Source organism: Octopus bimaculoides, chromosome 3 (genome assembly GCF_046866305.1).
Source record: "Octopus bimaculoides isolate indiv1 chromosome 3, ASM4686630v1, whole genome shotgun sequence".
NCBI classification, from domain to species: domain Eukaryota; kingdom Metazoa; phylum Mollusca; class Cephalopoda; order Octopoda; family Octopodidae; genus Octopus; species Octopus bimaculoides.
Window position 1 is genome coordinate 31,743,903 of NC_142930.1, and position 12,383 is coordinate 31,756,285.

The following is a 12,383-nucleotide window of genomic DNA, read 5'->3' on the forward strand; positions in this document are numbered from 1 at the left end:
AAGTAGACAGTATGAAGTGAGATTTACTTTGTCAAGATAATGTAGAATTGGAAAATGCATTATATTAACTGGATGATGTTGAATTTAGCAGGGTGATAAAAAAAAGTTTAGTAAATAAGCTAATAACAAGTGATGTTTTGTTTAGAGAATGGGAGGTTTAGTGTTATTCTCTTGATATTAAAACCTGCTGGACGAAACGAAATATAATAAAAAAATTCAGACAGCTCAATAGCAAATGATATGGCACCAGGGCAGCATACACAAGTCTCTAAGACAACAGTTCAGTTCTCCAGAAATAAAATTGAAAATCTAAAACAACAATAACAATAGCAAATAAATGGATAGCAGAAATAGTTCATATTGTCATATAAAGAAACAATCACATGGAAAATAGCAAAGTCAACACTTATTTTCCAAATTTATATTGAAAATTAAAAAAGAATAAAAAAAATGAACATAACTAATATATAAATACCTAAGTAGGTAAATAATTAGATGAATAAATAAAAAATAAAATCATATATGTATGTGCATGTAGGTGTATGTGATATAATAATACACACACACACATATATTATATAAGTATTATATACATATAAATATTATATATGTATCATATGTATATATAAATTATATTATTCTTCTTAATTATGATCTTATACATGTGCTTTATGTAATCAAGTAATGTTATTAGTAACATGTAATCCAGTACAACCAATAGCCTGGTTGGTTCACTGGCAGCTAAACTGGCTTCATCATGGTAAAGAGAATTACTGGAAACCTAGTAAGATAGAAACAATACATTTCAAAAGAGCGGATAGATCCAGCATAGAGTCAACAACTATTTAGCAAGAGCACAAGGACTCAGAAATTCTGGATTGGTTTTCATTGCACTCCTTAGCTTCTGTTGAAGCATATTTCCAAGTAGAAAATTCATGCAGGAAACTGCATTGGCAGTGTTGGTGGGAGTCTTCAGCATTAGCTAAAGATTATGACTCTTACATTCCTGATCTGTGACTGTTATTATTACCAAATATCTTGTTCAGGCTTGTCTCTGGATCATACCAATAGCGTAAAAAAATTTTATGAGGTGTTGTGCAAACCTTATTAAAATTCTGCATGGGCATTGCTGACTTCAGTACTCTTTTTTTAAAAGGCTGTTTTTATTTTAATTTTCTTATGGTAATGGGAAGATGACCACGTGTGCAGACATGATGAATTGGAAGCACACAGTCACTGACTTATATATAAATAGCTTATGTCTGTCAGTGATGATCTTCCTTGGACATTGGTGGACAGTCACCATATATGTATATATGAGAAAAGGAGAAAAAAGCTATGCATATATAAAAAAAATGTGAAGAAAAAGAAAAGAAACAGTTAGCAGCATTTATGAAGGGAAAGGGAGAGCAATGAGAAGTACAATTTGAAAAAAAAAACTAAAACTCTATGCATATATGTGAATATACATGCGTATACATATATACTGCATGTGTGTGTTATGAACTGAACTAAATTGAACTGATTTATTCAAACTAAACTGATAAAAATACTCACAAGATAATATATAAATACCAACAACATATAAAACACAAAGTAACAACAGTAAACAAACAACATAACAAAAAGATTCCCCTTCACTATAAAACAAAAAGTGATGTTGAAGAAAATATCAGTGTGAAAAATCTCCTTTTACAGCTGCAAACAGTGAATCAGAAAATATGATTTAAAATATCAAATACTGTTGGTTTCTTTTGTATAATTTTTATCCTTTTTTGTTTGTTTGAACAACTGAAAGTGTCAATTTTTAAACAAAAGAAGAGAGAGAAAAACAAAAAAAAACCTTGTAATATTGAAATAAGTTAAATGCTGATCCAATATTTAATTCCTATGTTGCAGCAGGAGCAGATAAAATACAGAACAATTTCTCATTAATTAATGTCGCTGAAACTGAGTGAGGAACACAAAATATTAATGCTTAAGATCAATGAGAAGAGCAGCCATGCTAAGAATGCAAGCAAAATTTTCCCGTAAGTCTTTGAAGAAGATAGAACAGATTCAGCAAAATTTAAACAGAACCAACAACATTTTGTTTTGTATTTAATTTCAGTTTTCTCAAAAACACTGTATATATTCAATCCTTGGATCATAAGTAGAGCAGCATTCATTTGAGATCAGGTACAGGAATAGTCTTGTTATGAAATATTTGGGGATTAAAAATAAACAAAAGAAAAACCCCCAGAAATTTAAAACTAAAATGTAAAAAAAAAAAAGCAGTAACAACAATAACAAATTAAGTATAAAATTAAATTAATTTAATACAGTTGACAAAGAAACTTCATGCAACAATGATGCTATTGCCTTAGAATTGAAAGATATATAAAAATCACTGTATATTTGTATTCTAAAGTAGATTGTAATTCTAAAGGAATATGCTTCAGATTCTGTTAACAAAAATGAAACTTGTGACTGTTAGTTCTCTAAATAGAAAGACAACTATATATATATGACAGACAAATAGATAGATATATAGATATAGAGTGATAGATAAGATAGAACAGATACTCACATTCACTTCTGTATAAATGATATCAATGAAACTTCCTAAAACAATAATGAAATCAAAAACGTTCCAGGCATCACCAAAATAGTTCTGGAGAAAAAGAAACAAAGACATTTAAAATTTTAAAAAATTATGAAAAGAAAAATACATTCAAATAAAAGAAAAGGAAAATATGAATAAAATCCATGTTATCAGGACATCATTACTTATTACTATTTAGCGTGTCTTTGAAGTGGTTGTATATTTGAATTATTAAGTTGATACTAGCACATTTAATATAGTGAGGCAAGACATTTTAATAAATTAAAATCATACACATTAATTAATAATTAATTCTGGTTGAGAAAGGCAAGGAAGACGACTCACAAAAATAAATTAAAGTTAAAAATAGATTATGGATATGAATTTGGGAGAGGGATGATATTAGGTAATATAGTGACAACTCCAGATGCGTTTCACTTTTTTTAACCTTCTTCATCAAAGCATAGTCGTACCATTATTACTAGATTATAACATAAACTAAATGATCAATATATCATGAGTGACTAAATACTGATAGGTCTTGTTGGTTATCTCTGTTTCAGCAGATTCTACATATAGCGTTAAGGTAACTGATCAAATATTTGCTATTTCAGTCTGCTCTTATATTACATTTTACTATTATGCAAAAACTGTTGTTGTTTAGCCACAGATAAGCCTTAACCAAGAAGATCTATGATCAGAGGCATTCATGATATGAACAACCTGCAATTTCTTCAAATATAGTGTTTATAAGACTATATTATCCAATGTGTTCTTCCACATTTTTTTTGTGATTTGAGAGAGATTTGGCTGCTATTCTAAAGATCAAGCAATCTTGTAGAAGCTTCTCTTTTAACTCATCATATAACAGTCATGGTGTATAATCAGGGCATGTTGTGTCATTTCTGCTGCAGCTTGTGTATATAACAAGCCAGATGTAATTTATTCAGACAGGAGAAAATACAAAAGCACAAATCTCAAAATATTGAAAAAAAAAAAAAAAAAATCATATTGATAGCAAGTATAAAAATATAGAAATGATACATAATTGGATAAGTAGTAAGAACTTTTCCTGGTTGATTAAAACTTTCAAGTCTTTTCAGATTCTGGGGATATTTGACTAGAGAAATCTATCAAATGGTAATAAATCTATTTGGCTGTTGTTGCTTGGCTAGCCACACTGACTGTGTAGACCTATTATCAAAAACAATCAAGTTATGGGCACCTTGACTTTTTAGATATAGTTTATCTCAGACCACACTATCAATATAACCCTTTTTTTGTATAGACAGGGGGATGTAATTTCAGAGACATTTGGGTGTCATTTCAAGTAGCTCAAGAGATACTCAGTAACTCTCTCATTGATTCATATCAATAGTGAAGTGACCTGTAAGCAGGGGCAGACTGAGAGTATTAAGGGCCCTTGGGCATAACTGTTTACCGAGCCCCTTAGCATTGATATCAGTAGAGTTAACATGTACAGTGCAGGTCCCTCAGAGGTCCAGGCCCTCAGGCAGTGCTAGATTGATCAGTGGCTCAGTCTGCCCCTGCCTGTAAGTTATCTGGAGAAGCAGTTAGATGATACTATGGCAGATTGGTAAATTCTTGTGTGAGCTTGTTCTCTGACTAAATTTCAACTCTTGTATCTTACAATTGAATTTTTTTACTTTTTCTAGTGGTAGTAAGAAAGAAGTCTAAGTAGCAACACAAGATTAGAATCAAATCAGTTCAGATATACTAAACAGAAGGAACATAACTGACTAGCAATTGTAATGAATTTCATATATTCGCTCAAATAACATTGTACAAAATGAGAATAAACTTTAAATCAAGGCTTTTTCACTGGTGTAGCTTTTTAAAAGTTACTTGATCACAAGGTCAATGATTTGGTTGTCATTCATTGCCTGAATTATATTCTTTGTTGAATGTCAATACTTGATAATATCACAGTATACTGGGGTTTATACCAGTTTTTGTGATGAAGATTGGTTGAAAGATATATTTCCTCTTCAACAGGGTATCAGCCTAATCATAAATATTTCCTATAAGATAGATCTTAATGTAGTATAATAAAGAATTTTAACTATTACACAGCATTTCTGCTGAAAATAGTTGTGAACTTTATCTCTTCAAGGTACTTATTTAGAGTTAGGACAAGAGAGACCAAGAACTGAATCTCTTTACCAAGTGACAAAATACATATTGTAGACTCTTCTACTGACAGGCTGGCAACCGTTATATCACAGTAACAAACTCAAATAACTGTTATAACACTGTAATAGTCTTTTTATTTCACAAATGACCTTCAAAAAGGTATGAATGGCAGCTTTTTATCTTCCTTACCACGTTACTATCATAAACTTTGATAATCAATGCATAATCAAAAGAGCTTGTTGACAAAAAAAAAAAAACAATGAGTCATGAAATGCTTACCTTAAATCTAAAAGCAGCCAACTTGAGCATAAATTCCACAGTAAAGAGTCCAGTGAAAATCATATTAAGATAATCCAGCACATCTGAGTAACCTTTATTCTCACCATCATACTGCAATTAGAAAACAATTTATAAACTGAAAGGTAAACAATGATTCAAGCATAGTGCTGTTCTGTTTTATAAGATGTCTTTATTGGCTTATTGGTTATATTAATATAGCTAAATAACAAAAAGTGAAGTAAAAAATCAACACTGCTAAAAAACAGAAATAATAAATTTACTTAATATTTTTAGTTTTCATCACTCCTAAATGTGTAATGAAAAGTCTTTTATTATAGAGAAAGCATTGGATAACTTTAAAAATGAATTATGTATCTCTACAAGTATGGCTTATATTCAAATATATTTGATAAATCTAGAAATGTATAGCTGCAGATAATATTTGAAATTTTATCCTTAGCTGCAATATTTTAAGTAAAAATTTTCTTGTTCTGTAATCTACCAGATGTAATAACTTTTTCTGAAATTTTCTAAGTGCAATAACTTGTCCTGTATTTTGCAAGAGTTATAATCTTAAAAGTATTATTTTTCTTGCTCGCATTTTTCCATGCAATTAGAATATATTGTTGAAATGAGAAAAGGATTAAAGTATCTCTTGAGCATTGGGTCTTGATTGAGAGCATACTGATAATAATAGAAGGAACATTAGTAAGGATTGATGTCTTGGAAGATTTTGAAGATGGTGGCTATGAATTCAAGATATAAGTTTCATCCTTTGTTCTCTGATAATATCTTCCAGTGATCTTGAGCAACTTTAGGTAAGATTCTATTGTTTGTTGTAGGATCTTAGTCTCCTCTAATATAATTCATTTACCTCTGTCCTCCAGTCTAAGAATGATGATCTAATTAAAACTATTAACATCGACTATAAACAATCAACAAATAAAAGTGAATTTTAATGGCGATGATGGAAAAAAAAAAATTCTCAATAGCTTACCTTCATTGCAAGTGTGATTGTATTTATCATAATTAAAGCAAATACTGCATATTCAAATGGTTGCGATGTAACAAACCACCACACTTTATACTGCCAGCGAGCTTTTGGGATGTACCGACGGGCAGGTTTAACTTTTAAAGCAAATTCAATACATTTCCTCTGGAAGGAAAATAAATGATAAATAAAAAATTAAGAATATGAAAGAGAGGTGCATATGCATCAATAAAGTTCTCTTTACTAAATAATTTTGGGTCTCAAGATTTTGTTTGTCAAATGTAATAATATAACTGGAAACACAAAGCCTACATGAAAATTGTTTCATAATCTAGTATATATAAATCACAGTATGTGTGTGCATAATGACTAACACATACATTTCCACAATTCTCAACCGATTTTCACCAAACTTTACACGTGCATTACTTATGTCCCAAAGATGATCATGCACTATAACATTTTGCCTAGAGCTCCTGCGTAATGTAGGGTCTTCCATACATTTCATAAAAGTGAAAGAATTTTGTCCATTTATTTATTTTGACTGCTTATGTGCAACAATAACACAATATGTGTTATGTCTCCAGTAATTTTCTTTCATATAAATAAATGTTTATGTTAATTTAAAAGATTTATCCCCAAAATCTTATTTAGCTGTTATTTTTAGCATAACACATGGGTGAAGGTAAAGAATATGCACATCTGATGTTTGGGGTTACGGTTAGGGCAATAATGAAAATGGATGGTGTGTATATTCTTTACTTCTGCCCAACACTTGTTATGTCTCCTGTAATTTTCTTTCATGTAAATAAATATTAATTTAAAAATTTGCCAGCAAAATCTTATAAAATGACAATGTTCCAAATGATGTACATGTTTATATGTTATATATGAAAATAAGAGCGAACAAAATATGCTTAAAAAACAACTATATTTTGTAGTCTTTATCTGTAATCTACTCCCAAAACACTTCAGTAGCTTTACTTTGCATCGCTTGCAAACTTATATGTTCTATGATCATTAAAGTGCAACACCTTCCACAATAACCAGCCTTCAATTTGATTTTCTGTTCCTAGGTTAATTGGAAACATAGATTGCTGTGCTACTCATAAATGTTCTTGGTAGTTCAATTATTTGGTGACAAAAAAACCACCAAAGCGACTTAAACCGTCCAAAGGAATTTTTCTCTAATTTCTCTATAGATTCAATAAATAGTATAATAAAAGAACAAGTTTCATGTTTAATTAGGGTATCGTCAATAACTGTTGTGTTGATTACACTTGTTGTTATAGATAAGTAAATTGAAGCTCACATGAGTACAAAAACAACAATTACTAAATAAACTAACAACATATCAACTCTCAAGAAATACAACTTATATTAGAGAGTATTTTAGATGAGAAAAAACTAGATATGAGATTAGTCCACAACTTGATTTTGATTTTCAGTGGAAGATATGAATGCTGCAGAATCTAATTTCTCTTCCTTTATAAATCTGTAGCTATATATCAATGTGAGAAATTAGTTGTATAATAGCAAATGGATCTTGCACAAACCCACACATGCATACTAATTAATAGAATAATGAAATAGAAAATTGATAGAATATTTGGTGTAAAACAGTTAACAGTGAAAACCTATCAATGAGCCAGTAAGGTAAGTTCGTTACACAACTGACTGACTTGTAGTAGCCAAATCTTGATCGATACACACTCTAAACTAGGAATTTAAATTAAGACTACATGTTTTAAGACTAAAGTTTTAGGATACAATAAAAGGAAGCTAACCACAGTTTGAACACAGATGTTTGACCCTTGCATATCAAGTAGCAAAGGTTGTATGTAACTGGATCTTTGGGTTTTGCATAAGCATTAGAATCTAATACCACCTAAGGTCTGCTCATGTAGAGAAGGTCTGGAGGTAGAAGTTAGTCAATAACAAACAAGAACATACCTGATTTTTGTCGAGTTCGCAATTTTTGTATTCTTGCTCTCCCTCGTTCTGGAATGTGACAATCACAAAACCAACGAAGATGTTAACCATAAAGAATGCAATGACGATGATGTAAACAAAATAGAAAATAGCTACTACAGGACGATTGTCATAAACCGGTCCCATACCTTCTTGATGGGAGTCAATAGAAATGTACAAAAGGCTGAAAAGATAAGAGAAAACAGTTCAATATTTCAAAAGAAGATCAAATTTGAAATCAAATATTAAATTCTTTTCCCAGTTTTCAAATAAGAAATATATACAACTCTTGTTAAAAATAGATCTTATTCCCACTCTGATGTGATCTCACACTCACTGTTTTACTTGAAGGTAAATTAACAAATTAATTTTGAGTGATCTGTGTGCAACAAACCATTATGTAAATATAATACATATATTTTTTTATCATATACAATGCTGTGCAAAGAACTTAGCTTTTCATACACATGCTGTCATTAATATAACAGATGTACAATGTATACATGTGTGTGTGTGTATGTGTGTGTGTGTGTGTGTGTGTGTGTGTGTGTGTGTGCCTGTACACAAGTGCATGTGTGTGTATATGTGCATACATCCAGACATAGACTATCAACATGCTTGTCATAGAACATTGTGTTCACCAAATATTTATAAGTTATTCACAAACTTTGTACTGCTTTTTTTTTTCATGGTGGTGGAGGCTAACATGGTTTACTTAATTAGAAAATAAAAGTTTGTTTATTTATCTATTACATTTATTTATGACACTCAGATTGGTCTCAGTCAACTACTTGTAGCATGTAGAAAATTTAAACATATTTTTAGCACATTATAGTTCTGAACTTGCATTTTTTCATGCTAGAGTACCTTTATTTATGTGTGTATACACAATAAAGAAATACAAAATTAGTATGTTTAGAGGTAGAAAAGTTTTGTATCAATAATAAAAATAACTTGTGAAGTTTTTTAGGTTGATTAGATTAATATATTATGATTAATTAACATTAATTTCTATTTGCAGACAACAGAAAGAGCAGAAAGTTTTATCATATACTTCTATTCTTTCCAACTTTGAATTATTGTTATGGAATTATTTTGAATATTATCTTTGTAATTAGTATATATAAATATATAATATATTTTTAAGGATTTAGTTTTTCTTTCCAAATTTACAACTTAAGAACTATTTGGAAGACCAAGAATCTTCACATTTCTAATTGTGCATACTTTTGTATAGTTGCATGTCCTAGACGAGATTGTCCAGCTATGCTTATCTTTGCAGTAGCTGTGCTGGCATGTGTACATAAGAACTATAGTATCTGGTTTAACAAAAAAATTATGAATTTTATTTGGGTTTTTTTTTAGTCATAGTTTCTTTCCTCACTGACTACGACAGTTTTTAATTAAAAAAGTAAAAAATGTTGTTGTTATGATGATGAAAGGGTGGCAGACTCATTACAGCATGGGAGAAAAATGATTTTTAGCATTTGTTTCAGATTTTTATGTTTGAGATCAAATCCCATTAAGGTCAACTTTGCTTTTCGTCCTTCCAGGGTCAATAAAATAAAGTACCAGTCAAGTACTGAGGTCAGTGGTATTCACTAATCTCCTCCCCTCAAAATTGTGTACTTTATGCCTGAATTAGAAACTATAATGATGACAATGTAAAGTTATCAGTTAAAAATATTTGCTTTCTAGATTTTAAAAATAAACTGATGCATGAAATTTAAGGTACTTAAATTGTCTCTAATTTTCAATACCTTGTCAAGAGAATGATTAATTTTAATGAATAGTTGAAGTTTTGGTATTAAATCAACCATTGATGAAGGGCTATTCACTTTTCTTATTTAACAAATGTTGTAATAAAATCACAAAGTAACACACCTTGCATAATATTCAGTCTAACAAGTTACCAAAAGAGATTATATTGAAAACCAAGCAATGAATTTAAAAATGGAGTTGATAAATGTTAGAATAACCATACATTTGATAGACTAAGCTGAAGAGATCCACACCAAATGAAATAGCAATTACGGACATAGTCTTCAATAAACAGGTTAAAGTATGAGGACTTACTTGGGCCAACCTTCAAATGTAGATACTGTGAAGAGCGTTAACATTGCCTTCCCAACATCATCAAAATTGAAATCATTGTTTGTCCACTCTCTTTCTCTCAGTTCAGGGTAATTTACATCTCCATTTTTATAAACAATGTAATTCCCCCTGTAAAAGAAGAAAAAAAAGAAGCAATAATTAAAACATGAAAAGATAAATCAATGAATAATACCCAATATATTTGTGATCATATAGGATAGTTTTTTTTAGCTCCCTTTTTCACATCTTCACCAAAACTATAACTTTTTAAACCAAATATATGCAGTTCTAGATGTTGCCTTTTCATTAACTGACATTCCACAGATGATGAAGTCATTCTTTACTCTCTGAATTTATTAAAGTGTCCAACACTAAAAATGCCTAAGATTATGTTGTGATACAATTTATCGACATCTGAAATATATCAAATTAATCCAATGCTAATAGGATTTAGATCTTCAATCAAAAGTCTCAATATCTAAAGTTTTGTCATAAAGCAACCATTTGTTTAGAAGTAGATAAAGAGTTCAAAGTTATAATTGATGACAAAATTATTTTTCCATATAGAAATCAACTGAATGAACTACAAAATATAATTTCTTCATTTGGTATGAATCTATCTACCATGGTAAATTAAATGAAATGTATTTTCTGAGAAGACTAAACAATGCATTCTAAATATCTAAATTGAAAGTCAGTAGTCTAGTATCATTTGCTCAATGCATCTTCTTGTATCTGAAAAGCAAATTAGCTATTGATTCAATTAATGACAAAATGTGAAACAGCAAGGCAGTGAGCTGGCAGAAACATTAGCACGTCTGGCGAAATGCTTAGCGGTATTTCGTCTATCTTTACATTCTGAGTTCAAATTCTGCCGAGGTCGACTTTGCCAGTCATCCTTTCATGGTTGATAAATTAAGTACCAGTTGCATAGTGGGGTCGATTTAATTGACTGGCCCCCACCCCCAAAATTTCGGGCCTTGTGTCTAGAGTAGAAAAGAATATTTTACAAGTGTGAAACTATTTTCTTAAAAACCTGTCCACTTCCAGATATTGTTGACATGCCTAACTTTGAGACACTACAATAGCATCTCAAAGAAGGTTTACAAGAATTGTTTCCCACTAATTTCAGTAAAAGGTCCCAACGTTTTAGAAGATTTTAGAAGGAGAAATTGATATTGAAATGTTGATGCCATTTTTTCCCCAAATGCATTAGTAATACAACTGAAACAAAATATATACAAAGGGAATCAGAACAGGATTGTTCTCTTGGCTGAGCAGGAAATCACAATAACTCATAAGCCAATGAGGCAGCCTCTTTGCAGTTACTTAATTTGATAGAAATATCAGCCAAATCTTTTTGGAATTACCTCCCACAATCTAAAAAATGTATAATGAGGTGTAGGATGCACAATCTGAAAAAAAAAATACATGGGATAATCACTAATTGAACGTCTTTCAATATAAGTCTGCTAGTTAAACGACAAAAAGAATTTTGAACTTATGATGGGGACAACTATATTGAATCTAATTTTGCCTCTCATCGAAATGTACAAAACTTTGAAGGATAATTCACTCCTTTGATAAATTTCAGCAATAAAATAACCACAAACCCTACATATTGAAAACAAGACATTTCTCATTTTAAGAGATCTACTTTTCCATTAGTATTTGAATGTTTATCTATGATCTCTGCCCCTCACCCAGCCAAACTGTTCATAGTCACTATCACTTTATATATCCACTGCCTCTTAATAGGCTGCCATGGTTAAAAATAGGTATCTGAAATTTATAAAGAAATTTATGAACTAAAATTTAAAACAGATAAAACAAGTTGAAAGTTAGACTAAATAAAAATATTTATGTTTGAAAGAAAGTGGAGTGGAATAACCTATAAAATATTTGAATTATGTAATATATTCAAGAATTACACTCGACAATTAGAAAAAGTGGGAAACACAAACTAAAAGGGATACAGGTGACTATATATATATATATATTTATCAAGATCACTGATTTAGTGAAAGCAGGTGAACACTAATGGAGGACTGACCAAAAAATAAAAAGAAGTTTTCTCATTAGGATTCTCCAAAAGCGAGAACTTATAAAGTGCAAAAGCTTGTAATGTGACATTTGTCATTTGAATAAAAGCAAAGGATTATTCGAAGGGAGATTTTTCACTAGAATTGGTGAGCACTTAATATAGCTACTAGTTATTATAGAGAATAAATGAGTTGAAAATGAAGTATATTTTATTTTTCAAGACCTTGGAGGAGAAGTTCTTTTTTATATTTTGGATCAACTGAAAAG

General features: G+C 30.3%; 1 protein-coding gene across 2 annotated transcripts in view; it reads right to left on the bottom strand.

The window, feature by feature from the left end:
- The window catches only part of LOC106872359 (muscle calcium channel subunit alpha-1-like), a 437,934-nt gene that overhangs the window by 121,372 nt on the left and 304,179 nt on the right, over positions 1-12,383 (bottom strand). For both annotated transcript variants that reach the window (XM_089348768.1, XM_089348769.1), the window contains exons 26-30: positions 10,056-10,202; positions 7,962-8,163; positions 6,015-6,173; positions 5,018-5,128; positions 2,570-2,653 (exon numbers count right to left, since the gene is read on the bottom strand). In XM_089348768.1, the coding sequence (XP_089204894.1) occupies positions 2,570-2,653; positions 5,018-5,128; positions 6,015-6,173; positions 7,962-8,163; positions 10,056-10,202 (703 nt within the window). The remainder of the gene's footprint in view (positions 1-2,569; positions 2,654-5,017; positions 5,129-6,014; positions 6,174-7,961; positions 8,164-10,055; positions 10,203-12,383) is intronic.